The sequence below is a fragment of the Pholcus phalangioides genome, unplaced genomic scaffold (genome assembly GCF_987345545.1).
Source record: "Pholcus phalangioides strain wild (caught in Gottingen) unplaced genomic scaffold, Ppha-v1.0 ptg000003l_1, whole genome shotgun sequence".
Lineage (NCBI taxonomy): Eukaryota > Metazoa > Arthropoda > Arachnida > Araneae > Pholcidae > Pholcus > Pholcus phalangioides.
Window position 1 is genome coordinate 44,267,985 of NW_028301596.1, and position 22,490 is coordinate 44,290,474.

The 22,490-nt window shown below is 36.2% G+C and overlaps 1 protein-coding gene across 1 annotated transcript in view; it reads right to left on the minus strand.

The window, feature by feature from the left end:
* The window catches only part of LOC149088649 (uncharacterized), a 74,903-nt gene that overhangs the window by 25,712 nt on the left and 26,701 nt on the right, over positions 1 to 22,490 (minus strand). Inside the window, exon 2 of the mRNA XM_089248460.1 lies at positions 7,781 to 8,089. Coding sequence (XP_089104586.1) covers positions 7,781 to 7,967 — 187 coding nt within the window. The 5' untranslated portion in view covers positions 7,968 to 8,089. The remainder of the gene's footprint in view (positions 1 to 7,780; positions 8,090 to 22,490) is intronic.

Genomic DNA, 22,490 nt, shown 5'->3' on the forward strand with positions numbered 1-22,490 from the left:
ACGTCACTCTCCGCTATCATACGAAGGTTTTAAAGTGAAAGGACGTGGGTTCGATTCCCCGCCGGGCAGTTGAATTTTCTCTCTTGCCAAAATATATCTTCGTCACATCCAGTTGTTAAAACCTTCATGAGTACTAAATTAGATTAATATACAGCAGGGGTGGCCAACAGCTGGCCCGTGAAGTGATTTTGTGCGGCCCGCGACAAGGTAAAAGGACCGTGAAAAAGTTCAATTTACGATCATTATTTGAACTACCGGGTTCCAACAGCAGATTTCTTGATTAACAAACTGCTTACAAACTTATTTCTAGTGATGAAATTAATTTAATAACTAATTAATTCAATTAATAATGGTGCGGCGTATACACCACTGATGAGGCCCGCGACGCTATAGCTTACCATTATGTTGGCCCGTGAACAGGAAGAAGTTGGCCATATACAGGGTGTCCTGCAAGTGCTAATGTGGTCTTTATCTCATCAACCGTCCGTCGTAGAGGTGTAGTTTTAATTTAAAAATTACTCAAAAGGCTTCCAAAAATTACCCTGCTACAGTTTTGAGAATGAATATGCAGCGAGTCGCAAAATAAGAAATCTAAATTTTTATACTGTTCCCGCATTCTCTAACTTTCAACGAGAAAGTTGTTGCCCTGTCTCTCCTGCGGCCAACAAAAAAAAAATTCGAAGTTCCCAAGTGCAACATTCGCTGAGGTATTCGAATTTAAAAATCGGATAAAAGTCGGGGAAAAGACAGCATAAATGATGGAAAAGAGCGTTGTCCGTTACTTTTTGCTGTCCTTTTCCAAACTTCTCTCCGCTTTTTTGCATTCAAATATTTCAGCGAATATTGCACTTAAGAAAATGGGGCGCGGGGGGGGGGGGGTTTGGCTTCAGGTAGATACATGGCAGCAACTTTCTAACTGGAAGTTAGAGAACAAGGGAGCAGTATAAACATTTAGATTTTTTTTTATTTTGTGACACACTGTATTTTCACTCTCAAAACTGGTACAGTGTAACTTTTGAACGACAGCATTTTTTAAAGTGGAACCGTACCTTTACTACAGACGGTTGATGAGATAAAGTATGCCTTAGCACTTACATGGCACTCTGTATATAACAGTATAAGATCCCAAATCACACAACAGTTATAAAATACGAGTGCAAAGCCATACTTTATGCTTGCGACAAAACTTTTTGTACGGAGTTTATCAAATTTTTGGAATTAAATCAAAAATACGTTACGAAAAATCAAAATAGAACTCTAAGTAGATATAGTCGAGTTTATCAGATGCCAAAACCTAATAATACATTACTTAACTTCATTGGAAGTATAGATTACGGGACCATTTTGATGAAACTGTAAGCGTATATAAAAACAATGTTGCGCAAAGTACAACAATAATCAAAAAGAGAAATTATATATTCTATTGAGCTTCAGAGTAAGTAATTTAATTCCGAAATTTTATTCAAAAATGTACAAAACAAAAATGCAGTAAAATATGTCTATAATAAATATAATAGTGCTCTTATGTGTGCGCTAAAAATGTTCAATAAACTGATTCCTTTGAGCCTACTGGAAGGACTTTTCAGTCCCTTGAGGCCACAAAGTGTTTGTTTGTATTGTATATGTGAGTGTATTTGTGTATATTGGTATTTGTGTATATTGGTATTTGTGTATATTGGTATTTGTGTATATTGGTATTTGTGTATTTGTGTATTTGTGTATATTGGTATTTGTGTATTTGTGTATATTGGTATTTGTGTATATTGGTATTTGTGTATTTGTGTATTTGTGTATATTGGTATTTGTGTATTTGTGTATTTGTGTATATTGGTATTTGTGTATATTGGTATTTGTGTATTTGTGTATATTGGTATTTGTGTATTTGTGTATATTGGTATTTGTGTATATTGGTATTTGTGTATTTGTGTATATTGGTATTTGTGTATATTGGTATTTGTGTATATTGATATTTGTGTATTTGTGTATATTGGTATTTGTGTATTTGTGTATATTGGTATTTGTGTATATTGGTATTTGTGTATTTGTGTATATTGGTATTTGTGTATTTGTGTATATTGGTATTTGTGTATATTGGTATTTGTGTATATTGGTATTTGTGTATATTGGTATTTGTGTATTTGTGTATATTGGTATTTGTGTATTTGTGTATATTGGTATTTGTGTATTTGTGTATATTGGTATTTGTGTATTTGTGTAAATTGGTATTTGTGTATATTGGTATTTGTGTATTTGTGTATATTGGTATTTGTGTATTTGTGTATATTGGTATTTGTGTATTTGTGTATATTGGTATTTGTGTATATTGGTATTTGTGTATTTGTGTATATTGGTATTTGTGTATTTGTGTATATTGGTATTTGTGTATTTGTGTATATTGGTATTTGTGTATTTGTGTAAATTGGTATTTGTGTATATTGGTATTTGTGTATTTGTGTATATTGGTATTTGTGTATTTGTGTATATTGGTATTTGTGTATTTGTGTATATTGGTATTTGTGTATATTGGTATTTGTGTATATTGGTATTTGTGTATTTGTGTATATTGGTATTTGTGTATTTGTGTATATTGGTATTTGTGTATTACCTGTTTGTATTTGCGTATTGTATGTTTGTATTTGTAAGAAAAAAAATTCAAAAATTAATTCTAACATAGTATGCAAGGGAGTGCATTCGATTCCTACGCATTTTCCAGAGTACGAATGAGCCCAACAAGACCATTACCTCCTAGAGATACATTACCTCCTGCATCTCTAGGAGGTAATGACAAGGCACGGTTCGGGTTGCATAGATCACCAATTTTAATGGAGAGCGGGCATATTCAACCTTCGCTACATGACGATATAGGCACTCGAAATGAATGCGGTGTTTTTTTTAACCAATTTAAAAAAAATAATAATGCGAAGCTAACTCTAGATAGGCGTCATCTATTGGAATTTTTTGTAACTATTTTATGGTGGAAAAATTCGGCTCATTTCTTTTCAATAGTATTTGTGAAAATTTCCGTTTTATTGAATGTATCTACAGATAATTCTAAACACACAAACTTTTTTTTTCGGCCCTGCATTCGATTGAATTTTTTTATCTATCCCTCTAAAATCCATGTATTTATTTTATTGATTATTTCTATATCTAAATCGAAAATGTAGTAGGTATAGAAGACCAAAACTGTAATAAAGATCTCTAGCCACTTTGCTGGAGACCAAAGCAAATTTTTCATCTCCCGTGGGAGAAAGTAAGATAAGAGGGAAAAAGGAAATTGTAAACCCTCTTGTAAATGTTTTATGTCTCATTTGGTAACTTTTCTATTGAATTTTATATATTTTTGGCACCTATTTACTCACTGGCACCTATGTTATCATTGTTATTTTAGCATTTTGGAATATATTCATTGATATGTCTTGGGGTATATACTGTGTGATATATTTATACCCCCCGTTTGGCACCTATTTATTCACTGGCACCTAATTAATCATTTCTCTTCTGGCAATGGTGGATAATATGATCGCTAGAAATGATGATTGGAGTTGTACTGTGAAACATTCTCGTACCTTAACCTTGCATATTAATCACATTTACTTTACATTAACCTTGGAAATTAATCATATATTCACCTCAATGTATGGGGGGGGGGGGAGAAACCCCCTACCGAGGGGCAATTGTGTTGAGGTGTTATTTGAATGACAGCGTTCCTTGACACCATATTTATATTTCTGACTTATTGATAGACTTTGATTATTAGAGCTCGAATTATAATGCTTGTGAGGATTCACTTGAGGTTGTAGTTCATGTGCAATCACCTTACATTTCAGAAACATTATACCCGAAGAAGTGGCGGCATTTTTACCAACCTGCAAAAAACTAGGCAAGGGGCATTTCTGTAGCATCGACTAAAACTCCCGGAATTTACTTTTCTTTCCTCCACATGCATACACACCCATCACCTTCTCTACTTATCTTTATAGACTTAACTGGGCTTGTCTTTAATCCCACAATCAGCACTTTGGCACTGGGAATGGGGGCAAACTTTGATGCTGGTCTGGTCTGGTCCTACTACACCAATGATAATGCTCTATGCAGCTCCAGTGTGGCTATATGTTCGTCGACCAAATTTAGTAGCTCTTGGGCCATTACAGAATAAGATCGATAGACGATACACTGGTCTTCCTTGGTCTGTCAGGAATGTGAACATTCGTAAGGACTGCGGTGCATTGAACATCACTGCTTATACCAAGACGCTGGCTAAAATATTCTAAGATAGGCTGTCTCGGTATGAATTTCAGCATCTCGCTTGCTTTGTATGACAGCAGAACGAGACTCCGATTCCCAAGAAATATCTGCACATGCCCGAACCAGCGGTTCCGGGGCCCGTATATGATCCACATCAAGTGAAAAGAAAAAGTGAGCAGCGCTCTCTTGAAGTCGAATTAATACTGCGTGTGTGGCAATTATTATGATCCTTTAAAACTGAATTGTACTTGATTGTGATTCATGGTGGTTTGCCCTCCATATTGGCCCCTGATAAGATTTCGTTCCTTTAAAAAAATAATAATAATGAATGATGAGTATAAGCTGCCTCAGCTTTGGTTTTCGATGCTGCTGTTGTCTGGAGATGATTCCGGTTAGTGTAAATAAAAATACATATTTTATATACATTTAGTCCCATCTACACATATTTAATCGCATCTATTCTCATATTTAATCACATTTATGTGTTATTCATGTCCTCTTGGGAAGTATTCTATCCACGGGTCCTAGTCGGGCACGTGTATGATAAAAGCCATTTCCTGAAAATGAGCCCGTTAGGGTGTCAGGTGAATCTATGGATTTTCCCCCTTAATGAATGCAAAAGTCATGGCAAAGCTGCTTAATCGGCAGAGTAACGACGAAGGAGGTTTGATGGGTTATTGCTACCCATTGGAACCCCAGTATCACCAATTATGGTTTTCAGGTTCAGAAATCGTTTTTTTTAAACCAAATAATAACGCAAGGCTTCAGATGGACCTCTTTAGACCCTTTCCAATGGATGGGCGCGATCTATTGGAATTTCTTGTAATTATTTTATAGTGGACAAATTCTGCTCATTTCTTTTTAAAATAGTATTTGTGCAAACAAGAAAAATCAATTTAATGTATCTGCAGATAATCTGAACAGACCAACTTATTTTATTAATGCCCTGTATTGAATTGGAATTTGTATCTATCCCTGTAAAGCCCGTGTAATCGATTCACTGCAATGCGAAAATTATTGAAAAAAAAAAAAGACCTTACTATAGTGGTGAGCAGATATCAATCGGTCTTGGCGTGAAATTCATCAATTGATTTCATTAGAGTTCTGAATGAGAAAATTTAAAGTGTTTTATACTGAATAATTCAGTAGTAAAAAATTGTTTTTGAACGATTTTCAATAATTTGGTAATAAGATTTAACAAAATCTGTACTATGACTTCCGATAATAAAAATTAAATTCATAGATAGATACTCTTTCGGTCTTGTAGTGCAGTGGGGGTCTAAGATCATCACTTGACCTTGGGGCCTTGATGCGTTCAGTCAAGTACGAACGCCTCCACTCCATTTTTAGTAGAATGTACGACTCCTACTCATTTCTAGGAAACGCTATCACTTCCAGCAGTGCGAACCCTTCTGATACATTTTGAGATATTTGAACGCCTCCTGCGCATTTCTATTCATACTCACGGTTCCCTCACTTTTCTAGGTCTTCACAAACATTCCACGCATTTCAATGGTTACACACATCTCCCACACATTTCCAGAGTTCCCATCAACATATCAAAAGTTACGCAAGCCACCCACGCATTTCTAGTCGTTTACGAAAATCCTCCGACGCATTTTAAAAGCTGAATCACTAACGTTAAAAAAAGCGTTATTAGCGCACGCGCACGTAGTTTGTGGGTGGGGAAGGAACTTTAAGCACACACATGCGAAGTTAGGAGACTACCTCTACCTTATCTACGTTGGCAAATGCATGGACTGTTTGAGTAAATGTTTACTCCTATTCACTGACCTGTTTACAAGTAGTTTATTAGTTAATTAAATTTCAAGTAGCCATAGTTTCAAATGTATGAAAAAATGGCCGACGTTTACACGCCGTTTAGTTGATGAGTTGTCAAGTTATTAAGTATTCAAGAAGATAAGCCGGTGTCCGTTTTTTTTCGGTCCTATGCTTATACATGGGCCTTACGCATAGCAGTGCCTGTAGGCGCTGCTTTGTATTATTCAATTAGAATCGACAAGTTGGTGACTTACGTTGCGACAATTTTCTGTGCTCTTGACGACTTAAAATTCAGTAACTACACTTGACGCGTGTAAACGTGCCTTATGTTGCGTGTCAACAATTTTTTGTCTTTGACGCAGCGCTATCTATGTATGAAACTTTTAGTTATTTTTTATCCTTAAGAAAACTCGAATATATCATGCATTTCACTTCAGACTAAACTCTCGTGTACGAATAGATTGATTTAATTAATTAATGTTTTTGAATTATGTCATATACTTTCGACACGTACTCCGTACTTTAAAAGTTCAAGAAGTAGATCTGAAAAAGAAGAAGCATCTCGAGAAGTATGTAGAACGATATACGTTTTCGCTGTATTTACGTATAAATCTCGTAAAAATTGAACCATATCCCATTGATACGAATATGTTTTTTTCTGGTTCGGTTACCAGATATAGGCCTCAGTTACACTGAAAAATAATTACCAGATTCTAAAACTGAGAAAGGAGGACGATTGCATACGCATCCTTAGTAATGTCGCTTTTCCTACTTTTCGCAACAGATTTACGCAACTATACTGACAAAAAATGCCGGTCACCACAAAAATTTTCGACAACTAAAACAGAACTGCTGAAAAAAATCCAAAAACAGGAAACAAAAGGACAAATAACGATCCGTCTCCGTTCGGTTATAATGGAATTTCTCCACTGTCTGATCAGTTTTATTGTTGTCTGGAGCATGGGGAGTTTTCCTTCGGCCAAGTATTTTGTCTTTTGTTACATTTATTGGCCTTTCGGGAAAAACAGCTCTCGCAGTCCTGTGAAGCTCTATCCTCAGAAGGTTCCTCTTTTTCTTTCGAAAGCATTGTTTTGTTTGTTCTTTTTTGCCAGAAGGGATGTATCATACAGGAATCAGTGTTATATATTTGCATCCTATTTTCTTTTTTTCCTGAATAGAAGAGGTTACCCCTACCCCCTCCCCCTCTTCTCTAGTTCAGAACACGGCATCTACCGTTGGTGAGCAAACAATAGTATTCTCAAAATGTATATTGCAGTTTTCTACTGCAAGAGCTGTTGTTTAGACTGTGTTTTTTTAATATCATCCAGGAGCAAGCTAGGACATGGTTAGAACAGCATTTGCCCTATTTGGACGCAACTTGGGCTCTTATATTCTAGGAATTTCTACATGGATTGGTCAAAGTGCATGACGCGTTGAAAAAAAACACACACACACACACAAAAGCTCTCATATCAATTAAGAGATACATATATTTCAGAGTGAAAACAAATTTTCCCCCGGAAAAAAGGAGGAATAATTCCAGAAACCCGAAAAGAAGAGCAAAAGAGTGAATTTTCCAAAACGTAGGAGGACGTCTGGTAATCCTACACTGAAACGAGCTGTAATAGACGTATTCACATTTAAACTTGCGGCCGTGTCGGTGATACAATGTCACCCCCCCCCCCCAATTGCACGGTCCATTCAGAATCATTTTCAGTAATTATCATAAATTAGTCAGCATCATACTCACCGACATCCGCTACTAGGCTCGCGGGTTCAAGGTCAAGAAGGAACTGTTTCACCCTAGGCCAGGCTCTGTACTGAGTATCCGTGAAATGCGGTGCGATCTGGTCGTAGACGTCGTGAACGTAGGCTTTTTCTAGAGCCAGGGAACGGGCCTGCCTCTCTTCCCGCGGGTCCGATTCCCCGGGGGCCATTGATAGCCTGCCACAGCTGTTGTTGGTGTTGTTGTGCGTCGTAGGTCTCTGGATCTCTCCCAACCCTTATTGTTACTGGTTTTCTTTAAATGTATGACCTGTCTCGGAGGAGTCAAGTCATGCTGTAATAGACATAAAAGTAAAATTAATTAAAAGTTAATTATTAAAGTTTACAAAAAAAATTTCCATCATATAAATGGGAATAAAACATTATACGATATTATAAGTATAAAAGTCACAAAAAGGAATTCTGAAATTTTCAAGAGGGGCGTTTGTGACGACAAGCTGCAAAAACATTCTAAATACATATATAATATGTTGTTCTATATTTCCATCCTCCCAAAAATTTTGCTTCACGCAGTAAACTTGGACACCAGTAATTAAGATTTATTAAATGTTCAAGTTTGCAAGTGCGCTAAAACGATTAACTAAGCCTCGTATTCGTACGACTAATCCCGATAGATTGTGATTGGTGCCGTCTTTATGGGATAAGTAACATGACTATGTATCTCTTTTATTGGGGGATAGATGGCCTCACAGAGATTTGTTCAAGATTAGTTGGACAATCTACCTAATTGTTCATTTCGCCATATACATTGAACAGTCCCTCACTTTTATCTCAGATGCACTTGAACACAGTTCCCTTGTATTTATCACAGATGGCAGATACATATACGTTGAGGAAACTGTAAGCGTCTGGACACAAGACGATTTATACGGAGCAATTAAGTTAAAGCATTTATGACTGCCTAAGGAAAAGAATACATACTAAGACATTACCGTAATCTCGCACAATAAAATAAATATCTTACGCAGGTTTGAAGTTAATTTTTGACTTGCGTCTTCCATTCATGGTGACATTTTAGTTTCGAAGCATTCTAATGAATTTTTCTAACATGATTCACATGCATTCATACCCCCGACTTATGTCAGTAATTCGTTCTAACACTAACGACGTACACTAAAGAGCCAAAAAAAACTGGTCACCTGCCTAATATCGTGTAGGGGTCCCGCGAGCACGCAGAAGTGCCGCAACACGACGTGACATGGACTCGACTAATGTCTGAAGTAGTGCTGGAGGTAATTGGCACCATGAATCCTGCAGGGCTGTCCATAAATCCGTAGGAGTAAAAGGGGGTGGAGATCTCTTCTGAACAGCACGTTGCAAGGCATCCCAGATATGTTCAATAATGTTCATGTCTGGGGATTTAGGTGGCCAGCGGAAGTGTCTAAAGTCAGAAGAGTGTTCCTGGAGCCACTTTGTAGCAATTCTGGACGTGTGGGGTGTCGCATTGTCCTGCTGAAATTGTCCAAGTCCGTCGGAATGCACAATGGACATGAATGGGTGCAGGTGGTCAGAGAGGATGCTTACGTACCTGTCACCTGTCAGAGTCGTATCTAGACGTATCAGGGGTCCCATATCACGCCAACTGCACACGTCCCATACCATCACAGAGCCTCCACCAGCTCGAACAGTCCCCTATTGACATGCAGGGTCCATGGATTCATGAGGTTCTGTCCATACCCGTACACGTCCATCAGCTCGAAGCAATTGGAACCGAGACTCGTCAGACCAGGCAACACGTTTCCAGTCCTCAACAGTCCAATGTCGGTGTTGTCGGGCCCAGGCGAGGCGCAAAGCTTTGTTGATGGCCCTGCATTGAAATCTGCAGCAATTTGCGGAAGGGTTGCACGTCTGTCACGTTTAATGATTCTCGTCAGTCGTCATTGGTCCCGTTCTTGCATGATCTTTTTCCGGCCGCAGCGATGTCGTAGATTTAATTTTTTACCGGATTCCCGATACTCACGGTACACTCGTGAAATGGTCGTACGTGAAAATCCAAATTTCATCGCCACCTCGGAGATGCTATGTCCCATCTCTCGTGCGCCGACCATAACACCATGTTCAAACTCACTTAAATCTCGTTAACCTGTCATTGTAGCAGCAGTAACCGATCTAACAACTATGCCAGACACTTGTTGTGTTACATAGGCGTTGCCGACCGCAGCGCCGTACTCTCATTGGTTCCATATCTCTTCATTTGCATACGCATGCCTGTACCAGTTTTTTGGCTCTTCAGTTTAAGTCTAGGTAAGTTTTTCATATGATATATCGTTGAAATAATGAGGCAACAAGTTTCAAAATCGAATTATTTTTTACCCATACCTTTTTTTTTTCTTCTTTTTATTTTTTTTTAAACGATACATCATCATTAATTCGCGCCAAAAAAAATGCAGAACGTGAAAACATTATGGCTGAAATTGCTAAAAATAACCGTTATAGTGCCAAATTAGTAGGGAAAGCATTTTTGTTTTAAGACCGTGATGTCAAACCCTTCAAACTTCACTTAAAGTGCACGTAATGAGAAAAAAAATGTATTTTTCTTAGCATGAGACGGATGACGTAAGTCGAGGTATTACTGCCCTTCTTTCTAAAATACAGTTAAAAATGATAATAATTTTCTACTCAAAGAAGCTAATTATTTATAATATTTAATGATTGATAAATCTTAAAATTATGATGATTAATAAAACTATAAAATTCTTAAGGAAAAATTAGGAGATAAGTCACAAACACGGAAAATCTAATTTTCTCCAAATTTTAATTTTGAATGAACATTACGAGTGACATTTCCACGAAATTCTTTTTTACCTCCAGTCATTTTCATGGACTTTTTCCATCCTAGCGGCTTATTACGGTAAATTAATGTAGATTTTTTTTTTTTTTTTGGCAGCAGCAGCACTGAACAGGATATTGAGATGCGTGCATATCACATATCTAATAATAATTGGTATAATAAATGAGCACGATGCGGGAGAAGATTACGGAATGGCGAAGATTAAATCCGACTGGATTAAATGTCTGTTGCACCCTTTGCACGAAACGTGATCATTTATTATAGGTGCATGCAGGATGATGATAGTACCACAATGGGGGTCATTCAAGTATTACGTCAGCATCGATGGGGGAAGGGGGTTTCCGATTTGCTGCCTTTTGATGACAAGGGGTAGAGAGGGGGAGTTTGGATGATGGTTACGTCATCAACCACCCCAACATGAAATATTCTTAATGTCCTCTTACTCGGTGCGCCAAAAACGAGAAAAACCTTCCGATAGTTTGTGGGCACTTGAACCAACATTCTTCCAATTCATCAGTCCTCTATAGGGCCACTTCAGTGATCTTCAAATGTCCCACAGATCCTTCAAGTGATCTGGAAATGTGCCCGAGACGTTTAAGCGCTCTGGAACTATGTCACGCATCACTCAACTGATCCGTATTTGTGCCGCGGATCACTTAAGTAATCTGGGAAGGACCGCGGGTAACTTGAGTGATGTAGAACCGCACTGGGTGCCGCTTAAGTGCTCTAAAACTGTGCCGCATGTCACTCAAGGAATCTCTAAATGTGCCACGGATCGCTTAAATGCTCTGGAATTGTGCCACGGGTCACTTATGTGATTAAATTATAATTATATAATTAATAACATAATTATATGTTAAAAATGTGCTGCTTAGTTCATTTCTACAAAATTAGGTCTGAGGGGCAGGCCACATCAGATAACCCTCAGCACCACATATGGTCCACGGGCCATGGGTTACCATATATAACTTAGAGGGTGGGTCGCAATGAATTTTTCAAAAAGAAATTTTGAGTTCTTCAAATAGCATTGAAATTAACAGAAATTGATTATAATAACATATAAAGGTATTTTATTCCGATATTTTAATTTTTTTTAAATATTTTTTGCATTAAAAAATAAATTGTTTTGATCATGGGGGGGGGGGTGGCACGAGCCGGGCCCCCCCCCCCTGCGTTCTTTTGAAGATGTCTTCTTCTTTTGAAGGCATCTGGTAACATCAATATTTTGGACTAAAAAAATCACCGAAAGGTGAAGGAAGTTAATACTACTTTCTGTGTAAGACACAAAAGTACAATGCGGTAAGCTTCCTTACAGGGGCAATGCATCTTGGTGAATTTTTATAATAAATTAATCAATTACAATTTTTTGCGCCAAATAAATACATAAAAGCGCATTTTCTGATGGTATTAACAATATCGATGCAGAAAAGATGACAACAACAGCATAAATTCGATCACACATGCAAGGATAATTTTACCTCTCGATATAACGCGTGATAATCCCTCTACAACGATATTTTTTCTTGGTCCGCAGAATATCATTATATCGAATTAAAAAAAATTTCACTTTTGACAAAAGTAAGCGTTCATTCTATTGCTATTCATAAGAACGTTCTACATTGAAGTTTAACTATTAGCGCATTACATATGAAATTTCAAATGTATAGTTATTTGGAACACAAACATGAAAAAATTCAAAATAATAATATGCATGTCTCTGTTTAACACTCGTTGGTTTATAGAAGTTAGGGTGATGCTCTCAAAACTCAAGTTCCGTATACGATGTAAATAAATCACTGCATATATTTTTATGCGCACCTCTATGAAACGGAAACCTGTCTTGAACGGAAAATAATTTCAGTTTCTTGATCTTCCGTTTTATACCGGTTTCACTACAACAGCAACTTCAATTTTGTTTATCACATTAGAAATCTTTGTTCTGAGTCATATATAATCTTGGTTTGATTAAAATAACATCGAGAGATATTAATATATTAATACTGTATACCCCTCTCTGATACCCTTATAAGATCTAAACTGGAATATGCTTCAATCATTTCGAACCCATTTCACACATACCATATTATGAGTCTTGAAATTATTCAAAGCAGTAATTAGCTCTAGTTTTGAGTCTTGAAAGTAATTCTAAGGTATTTATGTTACGAAAAACATGGTCCTCGTAACAATATTTCATCTACCACTCATCTACGCCACTGTTTCAATGTCATTAGTTTACATAAACGGAGATTACTTACTCTTTATTTTTTTCATGGAACTGTTACATTGATTGCATATCCATTCTTAGCGAAATAAGTTTCAATATTAAGTGCCCAAAATACAAGATCAAATTGCTAATTTGCTATCAAGTCAATCAATACTAATATTTATAAATACTGTGCTGTAAACAGATTGTCTAAATTTTATAATGAGAGCTTTCTTGAGTTTTTCATATTTTTTCATTCATCTATTACAGATTTCAGAAGATTTTTTTGTTTAGTGATTACATATTGCACATTTTTTTTTCTCATCTTTGTGTAGTGTTTTTGCATTTTTATGCAATTTTTGTAATTTTATTTTGTGTATTTTATTATTTATTCGTATTCTGTGATAATTTTTATTTTTACTTAAAGCTAATAATAGTAGTTGCGTTTCAACCTGTTGCTTTTTATTTTTTTAAATAAATAAATAAATAAATAATAACTTTTTATTATATATTACATCGAAAAACAAATACTTTTCTAATAGTAAAAAAAATATATGAATAGAACATTGCAGAAATGTTAATCAATATTTTCTGCAAGTAATTAGCTTATTTTAAGTATTTATTTTACACTCCTTTTCCTCTATATGTTGTTTTACTATTCAAATTTTGTTTTCAAATTCCCTTCCAATACTTCTTCGAGCCAAACCTGAACTTTTTCCGTTATTGATACCGATATGGCCATGCATCCCAAAACATCAAGCAATAGATAGCCAATACCATATAATTCTTAAATTTTGAACCTCATTCTATGAATGATACCAAATTCTATCGATATTCTTTATATACATTAAAAAGATTAATGCCTACTAGGTTTGTTAAAATTGTTTCCCAGCATCTAATATCACTAACATGGACTCGCGAAAACCATAACCAAGTCAAGGGAGCCATGGCTGGAAAAAAAAATCTAAATAGTAAATTAGACCATTTTAGAAGTCGCTTATGAGCATTTCTTGTTCTGCGTATTTGAATGTAAATATGTACGAATAAGTTTTCACAAGCTTTTATAATGTCAGTATATTTTTTCCTTAGATACAATTTTAGAGCCTCCAGGGGAAAGAATCACCCTTCAGCAATTACTCTGGTACCATTCCAAATGTTATCCGATGTCCACCACCGTTGAATAAAACAAAACAAAGACTACATTTACAGTAATACCAATGATATAACTTGATTATAAGAATTGACACGTCCACACAAATATGTCATTCGTGTAAGTGATATCAGGCCATCCATGAAAAAAAACCCTTTTTTTCCCTCATTCCTCCCTTTCTCAATACGTTATTTTTTATGAGATTTATTTCATCTGGATGGTCAGTATATAATGATACAGCCTCTCACGTATAAGATAGAGCAAAAAACAAAACAGATCGCAATTCATTAAGTTGGAAGCAGGCAACGGCGCAAGGCTGTAATCGCGTGGGTAAAAATATCAAAAAAACAGACTAGAATGAAGTGACGATTCATTTCGAGCGTGAATTCAGACTTTGATGTGGCCGAAGATGATTCGCTGGACGTCTAGTCTCCAAGGAGACTTGCGTGGGTGAAACCCATACACACACACACACACAAGATAAAAATAACGATCATCAAGCTCTCTAGCACTCTGTTTTCTTTGTCTAGATACCAGTAAACCGACTAACTCTCCATATAATGCGTGGGTTTTTAACACAAAGGTTTTGTGATAGTTGAAATAAAAATCTAATAAATTCACCAAAAAAAAAAAATGGTTGTTGGCGTTCATCATCGGACAACGACTGAGAAGTAAGTGGGTGGGTAGTGCGAACAAACCCAAGTAATGTACCAATGCTATGCTCATCACACGGACGGCTTGGCACAAATACAGAAAACTCCTCGAGGCGGTGATAAAGAAAAAAATGAAAGGGTCCTTGGCACGATGTGGTCTACGATGATATCGAGATTAGTTCGGAAGAACTAGCCGCAGCAAAATCTAATATCATTACTCAAGATTCGGGGCTGTAAAAACAAGTTTGGCCTACACTCGCACACACACACAGACATGTATAAACCCCCCGTAGGTAAGATGCATCTGTGCCAAAAAAACATTCAAATCATTCTATTACTTTTATTACTGTTTGTCTGCCAGTCGGGTCGGCCAATTAAAAACACCGTGGATTTCGAAAGTACATTTATCTATACGCAGGTCATTGAAGGTTTCACCAGCAGTTGATTCAGACTTTTTCATGTTTACGAAATATTCTTCGCAGGAAATTTCAGTTCTAATAAGGGGCCGTTCAAGTATTACGTAAGCAAATTTTTAGCCATTTTTGACCCCCTTCCCCCCCCCTTGTCATCAAAAGTCAGCAAATCGAGAAACACAAATATAATTGCAACACTGCAAAGTTCATTTATTTTCAACATGGTAATAGATCTCTAAAAAAAGCTATCAGAACTCAAAACTTTTTCATGGTGATATTCATGTTAAGAGGGTAAAGCCATTCGGAATTATGGACTTTCATGTCGGCAGTTTCACTGTTATCCGCAGACACCGCTCATAAAGCACTTTTTTGTAACACTTTTCATGATGATATGTCCAAAAAAAAGGACGATAGAACTTTTTCAACGTGATATTCATACTCAGCAGGTCAAACCCATTCAGAATCTCGTATTTTCATGTCGGACGCACTTTCAATTGTTGTCCACAGATACCGCTGGTAAAGCACTATTTTTCACACGTTACTGGGCAATATCTCAAAAATAAGAACCAATTAAACGTTTTCATATTGCTATTCGTATTCAGCACGTCAAAATCATTCGGAGTTTTATATTTTGATGTTGGACGTGATTTCATTGTTGTCCAGTGTAATTATTGGAAATGATAATTGCTCTAGTCCTCAGCTCTTTTAGCCTGGAATCTTTTAAAATGCTCTGTAGAACACTGCTTATAATCATTGTCAAATTTTGACGTCACAAATCGGCATCAGTCTGCATTGGCCTCTTTCTGCTGATCCGTCAACTTATTGGCTCGTGTTAACTGCGAGGGAAAATATTACGAGTGTAAAATACATTTTTCTCTCACCACTGTCAATACGATAGAAAGTTCTCTAAATAAAAAGATTGTTTTTAGTTTGTTATTATTTGGTGGTTTTTCCTCACCATGGCTGCTGCGTGAGCGATGCATTCTTCAGCAAATGAGCCAGAAACACTTGGTATTAGGAAGATTGTTAAAGGAATTTCGGGATCAATGCACTGTTTAAGAAGCATTATGTTGAAATCAAGACTACTGCCGGAGCATTCTTGAAAAAAAAGCATGTTGAAATCGAAATATGCATTAACAAAAATACGTTATTGAAAAAATATCAGTATTATACAGTGCAATTCGAAGTTTTATACCTAATTTATTGTTAAAATTTCTTGTTGAATTCGAATTTTTTTCAAATTTTTTGGATAATTCGAAGTTGAGGTAAATAAATTGTGGTTTTTTCATGAGCAGATTTAGTTTGGAAAAACTCTATAAGCAGACAGACTTCGTTTCTCTAAATCAAGTTGCCATACAATAAATCTTTGAAGGCCAAAAATACATGATTTGAAAATTCTGACGTAATTTCAGTACACTGTGGATGCCGTTTTTTTGATCTTGACTTCTGTCTCGAACTGATATGGTAACATTTTGTCTGCTGAGCAACGTGAAAAGAAAAGAAATTTTAAAATGTTCACATGGAGTACATCGAGAATGTTTACCACTTGATGGGAGCTAAATTGAATATTTATTATTTGAGCATTAGCTCATATTACAATATTACAATGCACCAATAACGATAACATTAATTCATAGCAGTGACAACACAGATATATAATTACTTGATAGGAATTACGTTATTGAACCTATGAATCAAGGTGTTCAATTGAAAATCTGAAACTTTTTATCGTCGTTTTTAAGAGTAAGGAAAGTATCAGAAAGTACAAAAAAATTGCAGTTATCAACCACTAAAATTTGGTAAACAGCTTTTTAACTGATGATCAAATTTTAACAATACATAATTATTATCCTATGTGAAAATATTGATGCTTAAGTTACGATTTGTAGTCATTTTGCAGATCCATAATTAGAAAATTCGTACTTTCTGCACATTTAAAATCAAAACATTGTTTTGAAATCGAAACGTTTTTTTGAAAATGCATCAAGGAGTAAACAGTTTTTAAGATGTGGAAATTTTTCCATCGTTGAAAAACAGGTTTTTTTTTTTAAATATCGGCATCTTTGCCCAGACAACCGAAATCTTTCGGTTTTTTCAATCTTGACTTTGTGGTGTAGCAGTAGTAGGTAGGGCCACCAAAAAATGGCTCGGGGATCCATGATGTTCTTAAGTCAGCCACCTCGTTGGGCAGTTAGCCTGTTGTGGCGTTGCATTTGTATTTTGTCTGCTGAGCAACGTGAAAAGAAATGTGGACAAAAATTTTAAGACCCCCTCTCCCCCGAAATTAGTGGCACAACAAAACCGGATTATACGCGGGTTAGTACGACCCATGTCAGGAAACCCTCGTGACCCATAAGTTAAGAACACTTGCTGTAAATATTCAACACATTGTGATTTCGACAAAACTAGATTCACAATCATAAAACACATCATAGCTCGAAAATATGCACGTGAAAGCTCCAAAATATGTGAAAAGAAAAGTTCTCCTGGTAAAAGATCCGTTAAAGGTTATCGTTAATGAATGGCACTGAATTATTATTGCTGATGAATACTTTGAAAAGGTTAACTTTTCCCCTCGGCATTCATAAAGGCCAGAAGGAGGGAACAAAAAATTCGGCACATATCGTCACCTATACCTCATATAAATATTAGAAAAAGATCAACACTTAATATATGTTTTTTTCGACACACGATCCCTGGCCGTTGTCCAGAAAGAGTAAATGTCTATCCATCTAACCCACACACTATACTTCTCCTCCCCAACTTATTCCATTTAACCCAGAATGGCATTTCCCAGAGAAATATGCCCTTCCAACACGTCCTCTCATCGTTCTTCCCCCACACAGACAAAAAAAAATAGTAAATAGAAGTTAATAGCTCGTAATTTTTCATAAATTTTTCATAAAGTTTTTTGGCTTGGCACCAGTGGCGCGTTTTCAAATAGCAGACTAAATGGTGGTATGAGAAATGTGTTTAATGGCGTTGGTGAGGAAAGATGATATTTCCCCCCACAGACACATATACACACAAACACCATTAAACCGAATCGTTTGAACTAATGCCATTGATTGCGAAAATTTTAGTAAAATTTCTGTCGTTGTAGAAAATGAGTATGTACATGGGTGCAGGATTTTATACCGATATTAATATAATATGCAGCAATGGTCCGTCAACTTGGCAACATGGCACCCGGTAATGACTAGCGAGTCACTACGTCACAGTTAATGAAGTAGAATAGATAAATTCGGAAATTTGTATCCCGTAACACTCGTCGAAAGTTCCATGCGTTCTTGGCCCATAGCTTGGGAGCCACTGATATATACAGGGTGTCCTGTAAGTGCTAATGCGGCGTTTATCTCATTAACCGTCCGTCATAAAGGTACGATTTCAATTTAAAAAATGCTCAAAACTCGTTCGAAAATTTCCTTGTACCAGTATTAAGAGTAAAAATACAGTGTGTGTTGAAATTAAAAAAATCTAAATTTTCATACGGTCCTCCCAGCTGTTGCCTTGTTTCTCCCAAGGCCAACAGAAAAAATTCCATGTTTCTAAGTGCGAAATTCGCTAAGATATTTGAATTCAAAAATCGGAGAAAGGTTGGGAAAGTACAGAAAAAACTAACGGACAACGCTCCTTTCCCTTATCTATGCTGTCCTTTCCCCGATTTTTGAATTCGAATATCTCAGTAAAAATTGCATATAAAATTTGGATTTTTTTTTTTTTTTTACTATATAGCATAGCATACCTATTGAAAAAGTATGAAATCCAGCAGACACGCTAAAAAAACTTGCCGTATATATCTTTTATATTGTACCCTTCTTGCATTCTTTGCTATACTTCTAGCATAACGTTGTGCTTTGGATCTACGCCTAGCGAATATACAGGTGATACACTTGTCTCAGCTTTGGAGCAGTATGGGCAACAACTTTCTAATTCAAAGTTAGAGAACGGGGAGTCCATATAAAAATTCAGATTTCCTATTTTGTGACACACTGTATTTTCACTCTCAAAACTGGTGCAAAGTAAATTTTAAATGCCTTTTTTTGAGCATTTTTTTAAATTTAAACCATACCTCTACGACGAACGGTTGATGAGATAAAGCCCGCACTTACAGGACATCCTGTAATATACAGTAATATATCATATATCACAACAATGATGTAACAGACCAGTGTTTCTTACCCATTTTTCGCCCAAATTTTCATAATTCAAGTGCACGAGAACAAAATAAAAAAATTGCATTAACCAATATTTGACTGTTTCAAACTTCACTAACTGATCTCAATTCTGATAATTTTAACCACACACACACACAAAACACTAACTTACAGCATAAATCTCTCCAAAAGAAGAGAGATGAACATATTGGCAAAATATGGTATCAATTCAGAAATTAGTATTTACGTCAACAGCAGATGACGCCAGTAAAAACACTTTTTTTTTTGGGCAAATGTTTAGATACTCTGCTATGAAGCTTGATACATTTGGTTATAAACTTGCAAAAAATTGGTATGAGAACTGTGATTTTCAGGGAAAACACCTTGTAATGGTGAATGTATGAAATGACAAGATGTCAACAAGGTTTTCCCCAAATGTGACGTAGACAAGAGCTAAATCGATGTCGGAGTTTCTCCTCAGTGGAAAAAGACAACATAAAACATTGAAAATTAAATACCAAAACAAAAAAAACGCAATATCTCTTATATACCCAAAACATGATCATTTACCGTTGATCGGAGTAGTCTCAGTATAATTAAGCTGACGCTACTTCAACCTACGTAGCGCCCGTTGTGCTGGACGTATGCCATTGAAACTTGGTATATACGTTATTTAGACCAGTGTGGTGCACAAACAGTGGGTAGCGAGAGATTCTCCAAAATAAAAAGTTCCAAATAAGAAATTCATTTTTAATAAAAAATATACTAGAACTTGTATACTAGAATGCCTTTATTCAGCTGAGCTAATTACCATGTATCATGCGATGTGATTTTATCAAATTCTACTTGTACAATAATCAATATATCGGCTCCGTCATGCCAGTATCCCGAATGTGCGATGTCCTAGCAAAAAAAAAGTACGTGGGAGAATCACCCGATTTCAAAATTGTATATTTCTTAAAAATTAAAAACACAAATGATAAGTAACATGTGAATATAGGGGGGGGGGGAGAATGTGCCTACGTTTTTTATGAGCAATTTTTCAAGTGTAGAATCATTTTGAAATCGGGTGATTCTTTCTTAATCACCCTGTATACAAAAATCAAGGACCACACACCTTGCTGCACTTCCATCTTGCACTTGCATAAGGGACACTAAGTACAACGAAAAGCAAAGTAAATGCTTATATGATATTTTTTTTTTTTTTAAATTGAATATCTTTGGAAATCAATATCGCCAAATTAAAATCGAAACGAGTGTTCCGAAAAGGCCTATCGGAATGGGGGGACATATGGCCAGCCTATGTAGCGGTCGCCAATAATTTTTTTTTGGTCAAAAGGGGAAGTCGTGCTTCAAAAATGTTGCGCACCACTGATTTAGACCATGGTAAAAAGATAACTGTGATAAAAAGCGCCACATTTTCACCTGGTGGTCAGAAATTGAACTTTCTTTACTGAATCTTTCTTCCCTCCTCCCCCCCCCCCCTGGTCCATACATCCTATATATCAAGTTTCATCGAAATACTTCCATCAGAAATAATGGAAGCTATTCACGTCTGAGTAATGTCAATATATTTATAACCACCCTGTATGTAAGTCATCATCATAAAGCATTTGACATTTTATTATTTTTCCATTCAAAAATTATATTATGCAGGGAATCTGCATTATTTTATTTTATTTCTTACCAAACTATAGGCATTTTTCATAAAATCTGGTCCCAATTAACAGATACTTATATGTCTTTTATGCAAAATCGTATCCCGACACTTACCGGGTATCACTTCATTCCTAGAAAGTTTGGCCCTCGTTGTACTGACGTAGATGGCGAACTGGGATAAAAATGAAACCCGAAACGATTCCCTTTGAAGCACGATAACGTCTGTCCTATTTTCGTATCATGTGGGTCTTTCCATCTCTTAATGAATTCAGATTACATGCTAGTATTAATTAATCTCAAAGACATATCTTAAAGGCTGTACAAAGACACTCGTCATCAGGTCAATGCCCGTACGTCATTAGGTAATTTAGGTTTATTTGGATTGTGTGTTTTTGCGTTCCGTCCCAATAACTAATGGCCCGCGTTTCATCGACTTAATCCAAGCAATCAATTAATACCCGGAACTAAGTTAATTAAAGAGATGTTTCTCTTATCGGTGCTGTTATTTCCTGATCCGACTTTCTCCATCGAAAAAATGATTCTGTCGATACTCGGTGGAGAAGCCCCCGGTTCCTTGGAGAATTCGAACAGTCTAAATGAATTTCTCTTCTCTAGTCCCGAGAACAGAATTTATTGCTTTAGATAACATGGGATGTAGTAGAATAAAAAATAAATGGCTTTATCTATGCTGTGGTCGAAAATACTAATAAGAAAAGAATAAAACTCCATTTATACCCAAAGGGATCGGAGAAATTTCCCGATACGTCACGGCCACTTTGTTTGACTTACATTTATTTATCTACGTCTTCGTCTGGACGATTGGATTAAAAAAACAACGTTATTTTCCGTCTTTACTTTAATGTGGAGTTTCCATTGGCTTGAAATTCTGGCGGAAACACGGTCATTTTTCAGTGTCGGAACGGCAACACGGTTCAACAACAAGAACAAAAAAGTTCATATTCCCAAGGAAAGTTTAACAGTTTTAGGGTATATTGGCGCTGCTGATTCTAAAACTGGTGTCGGTTTCGCCGAATTGGCTCTAGTTTTTTGGGATAATTCATATATTCTCAATATTTCAATATAGTCTGCAGCCATTAATCTTTGCGTTGAATTTTGCTTCAATTTTTTTATTTATTTTCCTATTTTATTCAATATATTATTACAAATACAAATACAACGCCACAACAGGCAAAATGCCCAACGAGGTGGCTGATAAAAAGATGCCCATAAAAATATGGATGTCATATGTTTCAAAAATACAGCAACCCAATTAAAAATGCAATTAACACAAATTACAAACAATATATACACATGATAAAATATTATACAATGCCCATAAAGAATACTTATGGTTGTCTTATTCTAAGTATGGATCGAGCTTCTCGATTTACCCCAACATGTTTATCGTATTTCTTTTTAAACGTGTCAATTGTGTTACAATTTACTACCTCCGGGGGTAAGCTATTCCATTTATTAACAACCCTATTGGAGAAAAATTCCCTGCGACACCATAACCTTGCATTGTCCCTCACCAATCGATACTGGTGTCCCCTTGTAAAAGCAGTCGATTGGCGGTGTACTAAAAGTTCATGGTCCATCCTATCCATCCCATTGAAAATTTTGAACACTTCGATCATATCTCCTCGACA